General features: G+C 39.2%; 3 protein-coding genes across 3 annotated transcripts in view; 2 read left to right on the plus strand and 1 right to left on the minus strand.

Moving 5' to 3' along the window:
• ylpm1 (YLP motif containing 1) overlaps positions 1-3560 on the plus strand; it is a 28140-nt gene extending 24580 nt beyond the window's left edge. Inside the window, exons 20-23 of the mRNA XM_072442073.1 lie at positions 1365-1416; positions 2748-2860; positions 2957-3129; positions 3302-3560. Coding sequence (XP_072298174.1) covers positions 1365-1416; positions 2748-2860; positions 2957-3103 — 312 coding nt within the window. The 3' untranslated portion in view covers positions 3104-3129; positions 3302-3560. The remainder of the gene's footprint in view (positions 1-1364; positions 1417-2747; positions 2861-2956; positions 3130-3301) is intronic.
• Positions 3561-7586: 4026 nt separating this feature from the next.
• Positions 7587-11022, minus strand: LOC140363601 (uncharacterized). The gene is made up of 4 exons (XM_072450237.1): positions 10046-11022; positions 9741-9842; positions 9356-9550; positions 7587-7745 (listed from the first exon to the last, which is right to left on the minus strand). The coding sequence occupies exons 1-4, from the start codon at positions 11009-11011 to the stop codon at positions 7587-7589; spliced, it is 1422 nt and encodes a 473-aa protein (XP_072306338.1). The 5' UTR covers positions 11012-11022.
• A 1209-nt stretch (positions 11023-12231) lies between these two features.
• On the plus strand, positions 12232-15257 carry LOC140357512 (dihydrolipoyllysine-residue succinyltransferase component of 2-oxoglutarate dehydrogenase complex, mitochondrial-like). The gene is made up of 15 exons (XM_072442074.1): positions 12232-12347; positions 12846-12876; positions 12954-12972; positions 13041-13105; positions 13173-13247; positions 13320-13375; positions 13467-13575; positions 13669-13791; positions 13913-13989; positions 14073-14170; positions 14253-14383; positions 14451-14524; positions 14591-14674; positions 14748-14915; positions 15004-15257. Exons 1-15 carry the CDS (start codon positions 12285-12287, stop codon positions 15136-15138), a joined length of 1308 nt encoding a protein of 435 aa, XP_072298175.1. The 5' UTR covers positions 12232-12284; the 3' UTR covers positions 15139-15257.
• Positions 15258-15350: the final 93 nt, after the last annotated feature.

Below are 15350 nucleotides of genomic sequence, written 5' to 3' on the forward strand. Positions count from 1 at the left end.
AACCAGCATATTTTAGCTGAGTTTTAGCTCTCATCTTGGGAGAGAAACGTGTCTCCTGAGAGTTCATTTTAATCCAGTTTCAAATTGATAGTCATTTTAGGAAAAGTTTATTCCAACGTTCCAACCATTGTACATTGTAGAATATTGTACAATTGTCCTTATATTTGCTGGATGTGATCATAACACCATGGGAGAAAAAATATTGGATACTTTTTAACACAACATCCTGTTTTAAAAGATTGTTAAACAGGCCAGACTCCAGCCCACTGAGCTTGGGCGGACAAACAGAAAACTAAGGTGGGCAATTAAACAACATTCTATACAGTCATATATGCCCCTATTTGTAACACAGAATGTAAAGTATCTTGAGACGATATTTAGCTGTTAATATTTTGTTTTATTCTCTCTTTTATCAAATGGCACAACAGAAGAAGAACTGAACATTTGATTATTTTAATCAAATGATAAAATATATAACATAATTGCAGATGTGCGGTTGAAACTGCTTTAGAATGTGCACTTACATTAATAATTATGTGTCATAAATGTATGCTTACACTTTCAGTTTGGCCACAGTCATTATGCAGAGACTGAATTAAAATTTCAGTTAAGTTTCATTTGCAGATATGACCGGCCTATTCAGTTTGTAAAAGGACTAGAGTAATACATTTATGTGGATGTTTTAAATATAGCCTAATAAAGGACTCCCTGGGTGTCCTTTACACTAAACCGCGAGTGACACTTCACACCTCCTGATACGCGCCCCATGAACAACTTCTTTATGATGTTCTAGAAGGTGATGATGTCATACTCTCAGATGGGGGCACATTGTATTTTTCTATGAAATATCTTAAATGTAAATTCAAAAATCTTTAATCTTAGTGACATAGCTTTTATATGACTTTTTTAACAATATTTGTCTGTATTAAATATTGTTGACTAATAGAATGTTATGTTATGATGTCATCTGAAACCCAGCAATAGACTTGAGTGCTGATCCTGCACGTCGCTGCTAATTGAATCTGATGTGCTTTGCACCAGAGGAGAGTTTCTTCGGGCGGGCAATGCCCATCCTTATTTAGAGCTGGAGCCGTTAAATTAACACATTTGACTTATTGACACCACTGTAAAGGAGAGGGACTTTTCAGTGGACAAATCAATTCAATGTTCATTTATCAAATCTAGCTCAAGAGGCAAAGTTACTATGTAGTTTATGAAGTGGTTTGGCCATATTTGCTTTGTTGTTAACATGTGTAAACTATTGCATGTACATGTTCTTTCTTTCAGCCAAAGCTCCTTCCTGTTCTCTTGCTCCAGTGACACCTGGAGATTTAACTTTGCAGTGTTTTTTTTATGCTATATAGGGGTACCTACCAAAAAGCAAATGGGAGATGGACACATCTGAAGCAAAACTCGGTATGGATTCTAATTTTCATTTTATAATTCATTTTAAATGGTATAAAAGTGTCTCATCATAAAAATGGTCATGACTGGTTTGTGTTAGTATTTTGTTTGAATCTGGTATAAAGATATTGTTCACTCCCACTCCTTTAGTCTCACTTTAATCACAGAATCTGGATTACAATTGGAAATGTTGAATTGGGCAAATTGCCACCTCAGTCACAGTATTCCCGCCGTCTCATTCATAAAACATGTTAACCCTGTTGGACCTCCACAAACCTAATGTTAAAGGTGCCATAACATGCTTTTTTCACGTTCCGTAGTCTATCCTAAGTGTATAATTGATAATAATAAGGGTTGTGCAACACCCTTAACATAATAGTTAAGAAATATCACCCAGACCTTGGATCCCCCTCACCAACCCGGAAATGCAAACGGCTTGGTTTGATATTCGCCCCCACCCTTGTGAAGAGCGATCTGGCTCCCCCGCCCACCCGTGACGTAGTCTCAGAGAGCGTGTGTGCCCCGCCCACCCGTGACGTAGCCCCACAGCTGTGTGCTGTAAGCTCCGCGGAGCAGCGCGGCGTGATGGTGACGCGTGCTTGCCCTTATGGCGCGGTCTTGCCCCACCGCCCGTCAGTTTGGAGATTCGAGGAAAGGAGATAGTCTGTAATATAGCTAAACACTGCGGGAATCAATCAAAAAAACACTCTGGGTACATATATGAAGCACAAATTGCAATGTAAGAAGGTTAAAAGCTCTGAAAAGTCGATTTTGCATGTTATGGGACCTTTAATATTTCAGTGTGAGCTCAAATGTTAATGCTCCTGGAGGTGTTTCATAATGAATCCTGAAATCTGTAATCTTTGATTTAAAAATGTAATCAGAACGCATCAATGTCAGGCATGTACTTTAAGAACCATTTTTATATTCTGGATGTATAGAGTAAAGCGCTTATGTGGACTGATTTATCACTGAACGACTTGACATAATATCCATATTGATTGTGGTTGCAATCACAGTTAATATAATTGTGTGCCATTAGTTTAATTTGTAAGTCGACATTGGCCTTGCATTATTTAGCAAATACATTAAAGCCTCAGTACGTAAGTTTGCAGAGACCTATCTCAATGAAAAACCTTCAGAAATGTGATTTTCACTTTCACGTTCCTTGGACTCATGCAAGTGACATTCCAGAAAGTGACATATTCCTTGTAGTAGAACATATGATCCACAGGCACATTTTCACATGCAGGTTCCCGTATGATTAAAAACACTTCTAGTCAAATTCAAATTTGCATGTTGACAACTTTGACATTCATTAACGAAGTATCAATTTTAAACAGACCGATTAGACGGCCTGAGCTTAAGCGGGAAGAGGAAACGAGAAGGGTTAGAAGACTTCCTCCAGCTTCCAGACGACTACGACACTCGCTTGTCCCAACCCGGGAAGAAGAGGGTAAACGATAAACATGACAAATAGAATGGTCCTTCCAACAATTTCTGTCATTTAATTTCTTGCCAACCTTAACATTTTTGGTCTTCTGTTTGTCAGGTCCGATGGGCAGATCTTGAGGAGAAGAAGAGTGCAGATCTGAAACGAGCGATTGGTTTTGTGGTTGGTCAGACGGACTGGGAGCGGATAACGGACGACAGTGGGAAGCTGGCACAGAAAGCTCTCAACCGCACCAAGTATTTCTGAAGACGCCATCTTCTATCATCCACATGGTAAGTTTGGTTTTACATTTACAAAGCATCATTGGAGATTTATATTTTAAAAAGAGGCCCTCGACTTATTTTCTTTTTTGTCTTGACATATTAATCGTAATATTTGTAATCCTTGCTCCTTAGTGTTGATTGTGCTAGTTGAAAGTTGTGAAAAGTTCCATTTTCTCTCTAGGTCCTGTAACTGAAGCTGCCCTCTCCTGAAGCTTGCTGTACCAGTGATTGTTACTTTAAGATGAAATTAGTTTTTTTTAATGTCGCTATCGTATAAACTCTAGTAGTTCTGTTTTATTCCAGTCGTGCGGCCTATGTTAAGATTTTTATACACTTCATGCGTTCAACTGTATTTCTGTAGCAATGTGTCTTAAAATGTATTATGGAAAAGACAATAAAAGCTACACATTATGAAACTTGTATGTTACAGTTATACTGCATTTTGGTGATGTAATGTGTCATTATTTAAGGAAGACTTATTAGGCTTATTGATTTTTAGTAATAAACTCATGTAATTACAGGCCATCTAATTTTTTTTTCATCGATAAAGGCAATATTGATCTAAAAAAAACAAAAGACCGTTGCACAGTTGATGGTTGCTCTAACTTCATACCAGGGCTGGGACAGTATATTGTCACATGGTTTTGTTGTATTGCACTGGACCACATCGCAATACTTTGACATCTTCATAATAAAGCTGCAGTGATTCACTGCTTTCGCAGTCCCTAATAACATTGAACCATAATTGAGTAACATGGTAATAAAAACCAATTATAATGATACTTATTCATATTGAATTGCAATGTATCGTGTATCACCATTTACTGAATTTGCTATATATCTAGTATTATATATTGTACTGACCAAGTGTATTGTCTTAGCCCAAGTACATACAGTATGTACTAAAGTGTACACACACTGTGTATGACCTGAGGCCTGTTTCATAAAACTCGCTTACGCTCAGTCCGAGCCTCACTCAGTCATTATGTCATTATGGCCATTTAAACGGAGAACTTAAGACACAGTCACAGATCTTTCCCAGTAAATTTCCAAATGCAGAATGCCAGAACATTCAGCTTTGATCCTCGTTCACACGCTTCAGTCCCAGAACATTGCAAGTCTTTCTTTGTTCACACTTAACCTGGCATTTGTCTCACTACAGCAATGTGCTGCATCATTTTTTTTTTAAATAGAAGGAAAATGGAACTTGACTGCATATTGTAACCTAGGAAACCAATATAACAAGAAACAATTGGTACTGGCAATTTTCTGGCTTTATTCACATTTAATCGTTCCCTGCTTTAGTCCTAGTAATATATCAGAGAAGCCAGTTCTGGCTTTATTCACACACCGTGCTGCTCTGGTAAAATGTCAGGTCCAGCTCCGTGTGTGAATGGACTCTGCAACCTCCACTTTTATTTTCAACAGGAAGAAGTATTTGATTCATATTTTTACTATTTAATTAATGTTACTTAACATTTAAAACATTTTCTCTGATTTTGGCTCACCAAACAGGTGTGTTTATGTCTTAAAGGCGTGTTGGTGGAGGTGGGCGTGTCCACTCCATAGTCAGAGGTCGGTCCATATCTTTGCTCCTGCCTCGTGGCAGCTCAAACTGTACTTCTTAAGTGTGACTGGGAAACAGACTAAGCCTGAACTGTTTATACTCTGTCAAAAGAAGTCGGGCAGTAAGTCTGGCTTTACTGAGTATGTTTTATGAAACCCCCAGGAGTCCACATTTTTACAAGAACAGTAAATACAGAGCCGTGGACAGGGCTGGGTGGTTAAAACAGCCTCAAATGTAAGACAATACTCAAAACAAGTTTGAATCCAGCAAAAAACAACTGTGTAAACTAATGAAAAACCTTCATAATATGGCTTACGCTCATAGAAGTTTATTTTGAATAGTGTCTCCTTGTAAGAATGAATACACTGGTTGCACTTATAAGTGCAATCTATAATCTAGTACTATCTATAATCTAGTACTATCTATAAGAAGTGTACATAATTTTGCTTAGCCAAAATTGACTATATATATTAATATATATATATATATATATATATATATTAATATATATATATATATATATATATATATTAATATATATATATATATATTAATATATATATATATATATATATATTAATATATATATATTAATATATATATATATATATACCGGTGTATATTTTTGTTTTGACATCAAACGGCAAATCAAACTTGGTGAGCTTGGCAGCCTCTGATTGGCTGCCTGTGTCGGGTTATGGTTTGGCAGTAGCTGAAGATGGTTAAGGTGAGGGGAAAAGACTCGGCTTGCCAACAAAGATGAATGCCTCATATCATAGAATTGTTTTAAATAGGAGCTAAAAGGCTTACAGCAATTTGACCTCGTCTACAATTTCACGACTGAATACTTTTGCTATTAACGTATTGACATTGTTTTGCACTAATATGCACATAAGTATATCTGGTAGCCTCATTCCATTGTAGTGTGAAGTACTTAAAGGTGCACTGTGTAACATTTCCTGAACTACTACTACTACTATAACCTGGCTCATGGCAGATTGAGTTGTGACTCTCAATCTGGAAAGTCTCTCACTGACGTCGGGATGTAAAAAAAAAAAAAAAACGGCAGAAGCAGCAGTAAGATCAAAATGGTGTTAAATCCAGTGTTCAGTAAAGCACAGTCCTCTTTCTCATCCTCAGATGTACAAAGTGCCATTGTGTGCACATTTCTGAAAAACAGAATAGTCTTTTTCTCTTAAAATAAGTACGGCTGTCAGCACTGCCATGTTTGTGTGGTTTTGACTTCTGCTCAAACCAGAGCTGCTCTGTGATTGGTTCCAGTCCCACCTACGAGCACTAAACCCATGTGATTGGCCCGTTAAACCACAAACGATGAACTCTCAAAGATTGTGTGAATTCATCTTGCTGGCAAGGTTTAGGAGATGAATTCCTCAGTATGATTTTAAAGTTCTTACAGGTCAAGTGTGCAAACGTACAAAAATGCTATGTACGATTCTTTCCTCGTCAACTTTGCGTAAAAATGTGCTGTGACTGTGAAAAGAAGAAACTCTGAGGAGTTGGAGACCTCAGATCTGTTGTGAGCTGACACTACTCACGTAGAATGCATGTGGTAGTGTTCATTATCATTTAGAATTACATGTTTGAAAAATGTAATTGAGTCCTGATTTGGATGGCAGCAACATGCCACTGTTGAGTGTGCAAAACTTAAACAACAAAATAATTTGTAGAAGATCATTTGAATGCCGTAATGAGCCCGATGAAAGTTCAAATGCGGAGGAACATTTCCTGAAGGTTAACACGACGTCGACCAGAGGAACCACATGGTTGGAGCGCTTGAGAAGAAGATGTCCCGAATAACAAACGTGTTCATGTCATTGTTGCTGAATTGAGTTGTGGCACAGCAGACCAGAAGACGAGATCAAACTGAAGATGGCAGTAAACCTCCTCATACAGATAGAAACTTTATTGACATCACAAATGTATTTGATTATATTTGTGAAATAAACATGCAGAACTTTATTATGCACAATTATTTTATTTTGGTTTGATTGTAGATAATTGCGTACTTGTATTTCAATGTATTTACAGTCCAGAAAAAACAATAAATATTCTAACCCTCATTGCCTCCGGGTGAACAGAGTCTGCTGCTTGTATGTTGAGCTGGTGCTTTTTCTATGACCTCTGAGCCGTCTGTTGTCCTCTGTGTGTTTTGTACAACTCATGTTTGTCTTAAATGGGACCCAATATGCTACTGAGGTGGTCGACCAGGATTTATTTAGAAAGTTGAAAACCCTGAAGTCATAATGGCCTTAAGAGCTTTTAAGAACTCTTTCCACTTACAAGACAGAATGCGTTCTTAGGAGGGTCGTATCGTAGCCTCATTCACGCAGACTACGAAAATAATATCAGCCCTTAAGTCCATAATGTATATTTTTTTTAATCCCATTTTTTATCTTTTGACTTCATGTCCTGTACAGTAATGATCATATCTGGCACATGGACGTGTATTCCTCAAGTACAAATCCCATTGACCTCTTGACAGCTTTATCACATGCCTGACCTGCAGAGATATTTTACATCTTTGTTCATCTTGGACCTAATTCTAAAAGCCTCCTATGGACAGGTGTTGAAAATCAGCTTATTTTGCTATAACACTTAAAACATTGCATCTGGTTCGTCCAATGTAAATGCCATGTCCATATTAAATAAATACATTAAAAAAACATTTAGTCTGTCTGAAATGGTGGGAAAGGGCATAATGGGTCCCCTTTTTAAAAGCTTCACATTTTTACATTCAAACAAATTCAGTCTGTATTTTTCTTTTTGTTTCTAATTGATTATTGGACATTGTAGTAGAAAGTTAGTTGTTTTTTTAGCCCACACCTCTAGAGTCTGCAGACATTATTCTGACGGTGCATTATTGTTGTACACGTTCTGGTTACGTGAAAATGAAGCGTGCGGGTACGTCACTGTCCAGTTTACTGATGACCCTGTAGATGGTTTTTTTCCAGGACGGGTCTTGATCCTTCCTCAAACAAATGGCAACATAAAACTCCCTCAGCGTAATCTCAGCAACTTCAAGGAACCTGTCAGGCACCTGTCGACAGAGACCGGTAAACAGACTTTTAGTGATAGACTGGGGGGAAAGGTGAGTATACGAAACATAAACACTAACAGATTTACAGATTGACCATGTACTCTGATGTACACGTGTTACAAGTGTGAACAGGAAGGTGGGTTTTTGGGCAGATGCATTTATCAAACTGAAGATTTAAAGATAAAACATGTACGACAGCTCAAATTCTTGTTGCAAATAAACATACTCCATACAATTTAGACTCTTATTGACCGTCTACTGCAGACCACTCCTCTCGTTAGATCACAAGTTAAAAATATATAGTTTTACCAATCAATTTGACCTCTGTGTATTGAGTATGTGATGTGATGGAATATTATCATACAATTTCAAAATTACTCTTGATCAAAATGATGTATTAGGTTTATTATGTGGCGTTATGAGCAGTTGTGGCATGACTATTGTTTTCTCCTGGCATTTCTGTCTCATATGAAACATTGTCTACAGTGGTAACTCTGGTCGTGCTGGAAGAAGCCAAACTACAGAGGCCTTTTTAACCACTTGTATTTACTATTATTTAGAGAAGGAAAATACAGTAGTCATTCTTAACCCATTTAACTATCTTTGTGTCTGGATGAGCCACAGGCGTCTGTAGTAGAGCGTCTCCCCTCTCCCTCCACAACATGAAGAAAGCGTTTATTTTAGTGTATTTTTTTATTTTATAAATAAAGTGTTTAACTCTTGCACTATATTTGAGGGTGGCACAGTTAATCCAGCAAAACAACTTATATTTATTTATTTTTGTTAACTTTAGAGGCTAGGGGTTTCCATAACCAAAGTGCATGGTTCTGAACATTATATATTCTATTATATATAACCTTTTGAGAGATCATGATATGTGTAAGAACTGCGGAAGGCATCATTTTAACACTGTTATCTCTTGATTAACATTTTTGTAAATTGTAGTTATTTATTGGATCCACAGTTTAAGTTGTCCACACCATACATGATTTACATGATTTACATCAATGATACAGAAAGTCTAAAAGCTAAGTATCAACCCAACATCAAAATGACTGCAGTATATTTCATAAAGTATTGTGTGAACAACCTTTGTAGCCCTCGTTCTGTCTTCAGGTCTAAATGACCCACTGTAGTAGAACGCCTTCTCCCTCCACAACATGGAAAGTGTAGTTTTATGTTTATTTATTTTTAAATAGCAAAAAAGTGTTATTTTACCACGCATTATCTTTGAGGAAACTAACTTAACATCATTATGACGTACCTATTGTCTGACAAATTAATTGTAAATATGATATTGAATCACATTTGGATTGTTAAAAAAAAAATGTATTCAGAATCCCAAAAAAGCTTACATATCTTCATGGTGTACTCAATCAATGTTGAGTACTGAATATATTGAATCACAATGCTGATTTTTTTTTGTTAATCAATGCTGTTTCACCTTTTTATATTGAAATGTTTACCACATAAAACGCTGACATGTATAAAGTGTATTGAATAGTGTGTTTTGAGTACATTTGGTGGTGTTTACTGTTGAATTGGAGCTTTTACACCACATTAACGACACATTCCCTTCACCTCACAGTGCAGAGTGTTGAAGCCTTTACCTGGAAGTCGGTGGTCTTGTTGTAGTGCAGGTTCAGGACTCTGAAAAGCTCTGATTCTCTGCCCACAGTCAGCGCCTCGCCATCGGTCACACCCTGGAGGACAGCGTGTCTCGCAAACTTCTCCATCTGGATGTAGTAGAACTCCCTGAAGTTACTGAACCACTTGATCAGCTGCGACGTGATGCAGCGGTTGAACTGCACCGAGGGTGAAAAATAACACACAAAAAATAAGGGTAAGTCCATACAAATCAATGCATCGTTTTATTCAACTGTAAATAAAGATCATTTGGACCAAACTGTTCTGTCGTCCTTCATTGTGAACATTACTGTGTGTGTGATTATGTCTATTTGCATTAACTTATTCACTGAATGCTGTATGTCGCACCTGCACGTCGCTGAAACACATCTTCAGCACGTGGGAGCTCGGATAGCGAGTGTAAAAGAACATGAGTTTAGCCTTCTTTAGGTGGTTTGTCGTCAGCCCCTCCTAAAGGTGGAAAATGTTAAGGGAAATGAACAATAAACCATCAAAATACATATATAATGCAATGAAAAACCTGCGTACAGACTTTAAATCTCATCCATTTTTATGTCTGAGAGGTGAGTGTACAGTGTGTAAGAAAAGATGTATTAGAATCAGACGAGAGTTAGTTTGTGTCTCCACTTGTTATAAAGAATTGAAAAGGATACATTGACGGCGCACACGTTCTTCAAGCTGCTGGACTCCCCGAGATGACTCACGCGGGAAACTGGTAAACCTTTCACAATCGTGTGGTTCACATTGTTCAGACTTTTCCCTTCTCTGGAGCTCACTTTTGACCTTTCTTTCAGAGCAGGCCAAGACCCGTCAATCATTTTGCTTTGCCCCTTTTCAAAATCACTTTTCGGCGGACTTTTGGACGACTTTTTTGTAAGTGTCGGCCCATAATCGGCAGTACGATATTGCGAGAAGGGGACGGATTTATCCTTTCGCACCACAAGGGATATGGCTTCGGTCTGAAATGTAGGCACTGGCACTGTCATCTCACTGAGTGGAGGAGAAAATGAGTAGTATGGATGATATAAATGAGGCTTATTGCTCTCGTGTTTGGTGTGTGCCTTGAAAATGGTGTCCACGCTTGTACTTAGAGCTTTGGAAAGTTCACATTTCAAAGCGTCTGTCATTAACTTGATATCCTCAGCTTTGCGAGCGTGGTTTATTTGCTGCACCTCATGCCGCATATCAAAACATCTATTTTGCGACTGTTTTCGAGACAGGTTTTCGCCCATATCTTTGATGTTTGCTGCTTCTTTTTGGACTTGGACCTGTTTGCAGTGCTGATATTGGCCCTGAAGTTGATGCATTCTGAACATCTCCATGTGATAGCCAGGTAAAGCTGTGTTCCTGCTCGTGCCTGCCGGTAAGACGTCGTGTGGATTCGCTTCAGAGGCGTTCATGCTTTTAATGATGTTTTCCACTCTGGCCCGTTTGGCTCCCCGGCCCAGGCTTCGAGAAGGGAGGTGCATCGGATTTGAACCCGCTTCTCTCTGACTGAAATACAGGTCCGGTCCATCTTCACTGGGACTCGGCTGAAATGGAGACACTTGCTCTGCAGTGCGTCCCTCCAGACAGAAGTTTGAGCCGTACAAGCCTTTGCTCCACGTGTTTGGAATCATCGCTGGAACGTGGAAAGAGTAAAGTGAGTTTTACAAAGCTGCACTTATGTAGCTTTTGTGGTGACGCTTCCGCCATCATCTGCTCAAAATGAGGTGTATTTATCTCAATGTGGACAAGCAGATGATGCCACCAGGCAAGTTACAGGTCAGATCGGTGGAGAGGTGAGCCATCTAATCGTAAGAAAGCATGTTTTTAATTTTTTTTATCTCTTAAAACACCTGTAATTTTATCAATTCAGGACGCGCTTAATGCCATATTGTGGAACATTCTAAGCAATATGTGCAGAAAAGTTACATAATGCTCCTTTATATAATTTTTCTGTCAAAACTACAACATCAAATTACAATCTTACCTGTAAACACATTAAATATGAATGACAGCCTAGAATAATATGAACACATTTTAATAAAAGTAGCCATACTACATAAACCAAACTGAATAGCTCCTTAAATGTGTTGCTGCATTCTGGTTTCAGCCCAGTTTAGTCCTGATTCAGGTGTGAAAAGAGCAGAATGATCCTACCTGTGTGAGGTTGTCCCTGCAGCAGCAGCAGCTCTGTAACATGCAGACAAACTGTGGCTTTAAATATCTCTTCTGTTGATGGAGCGTCCCAAAGAGCAGGGGGCGTGGACAACTCTGGCCCAGAACACACTTGATTATGCGTTTTATAATTGTGTATTTTCTCCTCTGTATTGTGTTAGATTATTATAATTACACATCCTACATGTAATTGGAGTCAATAGCTGTATGTATCAAAAGCCTTCTTTGGCCTTGCACACCTATTTTTATATTTCTATTTGACAGTTTTATGATGTTTTTTTTTTTTTGTCTTGTAATTATAGCTCATTTTGACACCCTTCTATAAGACCTAGAAAGGCAATCATTTATCTCTAAGTTTGTTTTTGTTTTTCTAATTTTGGTATATTGCGTTTTAATGTTATATTGTTTGTTTGTTTGTTTGTTTGTTTGTTTGTTTGTTTGTTTGTCTGTCTATGGGTTGTGTTGATGCCTCGTGGAATCCCTCCAAAGACAGACCCCTAAACCACAATGGGATGATCCTGATTAAATAAAGGTTAATTAATAACTTTTAAATAACTATATTAACTAAACTATAACTTAAAACTTGATCCGTCGTCTCCGGGACAACCCTCGCGCGTGACCCCTACTCCGTCACACTGATCCCTTCCGCTCTCCGCTGTGTCCGCTCGCAGCTTCCGTACTCGCGCGCCCTTCGCCTCCTCCGGTGTTCCGCCGGTGTTCCGCCCGTGCACGATGTTGTCCCGCTCCCGGTGCATGTACAGGACCCTCCGCCGCTCCTTGTCAGCGGTGAACCAGGTGGGCTTTGCTGTCATGTTTGTTTGGACAGAGTTTTAAGGTTAAAACTAGTTGACTCTAGCTAATGTAGCTCGGCCTCAGTCAAGGACAGACTAGATAAATGCTTCAGAGTTTATAACACGTGCTGCAAGAGACAGTTAGTGTGCAAAATGATACTAACATTAAGATTATGAGCAGGAATGACCTATTATTCTTAGTTGTATTTGAAAACGTGTTCATGCATGTCACTGGCGGTGTTCAGCACTGCAGCCTGAACCAAAATAGCTCCTGTCACTTCAGACACATGTTTGCACTTCTTGAAGACATGTGACTTGTGCCCCATTTCAGGAGAACTCTTACAAGTTGCAAAGTCAATCACATTTGTTTTTTTGTATCGTTCCCTCTTTGAATGTGTTGGTGCAGCTTTGCCATCCCCACACTTCACTTTGTTTACCTTGTCCTGTCCTGAATCCTGTTTTGCCATTGTTTACTTCCTGTTTTGCCATTGTTTACTTCCAGGCTAATAATGTGCTGGTTCGGAGTGCATCAGGTGAGTGCAAATAGACTTTTCGATGTCGAGCTGCTTTGCTGTGTTTTAATAACCGTTTCCCCCCCCGTTTACTCTAGTTTACAGGAGCACTCAGCCGTAAGTGCTTTCTTTATTGATAAAAAACATATATAGATGGCATTTTATTTATTTTTCCTTTTCTGTAGATGTGAATCTCCATCGGCTGCATGCAGCGATCAAATCAGATCATTCAGGACATCAGCCGTTCACTGTAAGTGTGTTTGATGCACGTCCCAGATTGTGACTGAATCATCACAGACCTTTGTGCCTTTGAGCAGGGGATGAACTTGTTTTGGTCAAAACGCCGGCTTTCGCTGAGTCGGTTTCAGAAGGAGACGTCAGGTGGGAGAAAGGTCAGTAAAAGACTTAATCTTGTACAACCAAAAATGGACAAGACACAAGTTGTATTTCTATTGATTTAAAAGCTGTTGGAGACTCAGTGACTGAAGATGAAGTTGTTTGTGAGATTGAAACTGACAAGGTACGAGAAGTCACAAAATAATATTAAAACCTTACGTGTGATTGATTTATATCCTCTATAAACCTCAGTCATTTGTCTGTTGTGGAACCAGACGTCAGTGCAGGTTCCTTCTCCAGCTGCTGGAGTAATAGAGGAACTGCTGGTCCCTGACGGAGGGAAGGTAGAAGGAGGAACGCCACTCTTCAAGCTCAGGAAAGGAGGTTAGCTTTACCTTTTATAACTGTTCCATAACTGTTTTAGCCACAAAGATGGAAGATGGAACTCAATGAAAATGTGGATGTATTTTTCTTCAGCTGTTGCTGCCAAAGCTGCTCCGTCTCCAGTTTCAGAGGCTCCTGCTCCGCCCACACCGGCTCCAGCAGCACCTTCTCCCCCTGTACCACCAGTGCCTCCACCAGCAGCTCAAGCCAAACCAGGTGTGTTCGTTTATCAATGCAACTTCCCCAAACCCCAATCAATGCAATATTATCATTTCATTATCATTTCATTATCATTCTATTACCATTTGTTTGACTTGATCTTTGTCTCATTGCTCAGTGGCTGCAGTTAAACCCCCTGCGGCTCCACCACCAGCACCAGCTCCTCAAACAACAAGAGGCAGAGGAGAGAGCAGGGTAGCACTAAAATGCTCATGTAAATACATATTTATCATGGCTCATAAATGCTACCATAGATAATGTTGTCTGGTGCTGTGCAGGTGAAGATGAGCCGTATGAGGCTCAGGATCGCAGAGAGGCTGAAGGAGGCTCAGAACACGTGTGCCATGCTGACCACCTTCAATGAAGTGGACATGAGGTCAGCCAAAGCATCTTCATGTCTAGATTTGAACTGCAATATTCAGACATTTCAGGGAACTTTAATGTTCTTGAACTTTCAGCAACATACATGAGATGAGAAACCTCCATAAAGATGCCTTCTTGAAGAAACACAACACCAAACTGGGTTTTATGTCTGCGTTTGTGAAAGCAGCGGCTCAAGCTCTGACAGACCAGCCTGCTGTTAATGCTGGTAAGATTACATATATTATCAAAATAATATTTTTATAAGATAAAGGTGTATAATTTTCAATCCTCAGTTATTGATGATACCACCAAAGAGATTGTGTACAGGGACTATGTTGACATCAGTGTTGCTGTAGCTACACCAAAGGTATGATGAGCCCTGCAAAGTACAGCTGACTGTTCAAATCAGACTTTAATTTGAAGATCATTTTAGGGGCTTGTTGTCCCAGTGATTCGCAATGTTGAGGTCATGAACTTTGCTGACATTGAGAAAACAATCAACGCTATGGGCGAGAAGGTAGAATCTTTATGCTTAGACTTTTCCTACAGTCTCTTTGATTTGGACTTTACCATAATTGTGTTTTGCAAAGGCTCGTAAGAATGAGCTGGCTGTTGAAGATATGGATGGAGGGACATTTACGATCAGTAATGGGGGTGTGTTCGGGTCTATGTTTGGGACACCCATCATTAACCCTCCTCAGTCTGCCATACTGGGCATGCATGGCATCTTTGACCGGCCAGTCGCTGTTAAGGGCAAGGTAAGCAATTACCCCAAATGTATTCAAGATTCATTAAAGATATAAGTGCTAAAATATCACCATAACAAAGTTGTCTGTGCATTTGCAGGTTGAGATTCGGCCAATGATGTATGTAGCTCTGACTTATGATCACCGCCTGGTGGATGGAAGGGAGGCGGTCACTTTCCTGAGGAAGATCAAATCTGTTGTGGAAGACCCACGTCTGCTGCTCCTCGATATGTAACGTCATAAAGTCACATAAAAATACAGTATAATTTGTATTGAGGGTATTCTCGTTACGGTTGTCTGACCTTGGCACGTCTTAGACATGTCATGTTAAAAGTTCTTACAAAGCAAACGCACATTCTCCTGGGGTCTATATTTACTACGCACAATAAGACGGTTCTTTTGCTTGAGCAGATTTTCAATGTTCTATAGAGAACCATTATTTTAAAC

Source organism: Eucyclogobius newberryi, unplaced genomic scaffold (genome assembly GCF_026437365.1).
Source record: "Eucyclogobius newberryi isolate DKJ021-1_F unplaced genomic scaffold, fEucNew1.0.hap1 SCAF_1, whole genome shotgun sequence".
NCBI classification, from domain to species: Eukaryota; Metazoa; Chordata; class Actinopteri; order Gobiiformes; family Gobiidae; genus Eucyclogobius; species Eucyclogobius newberryi.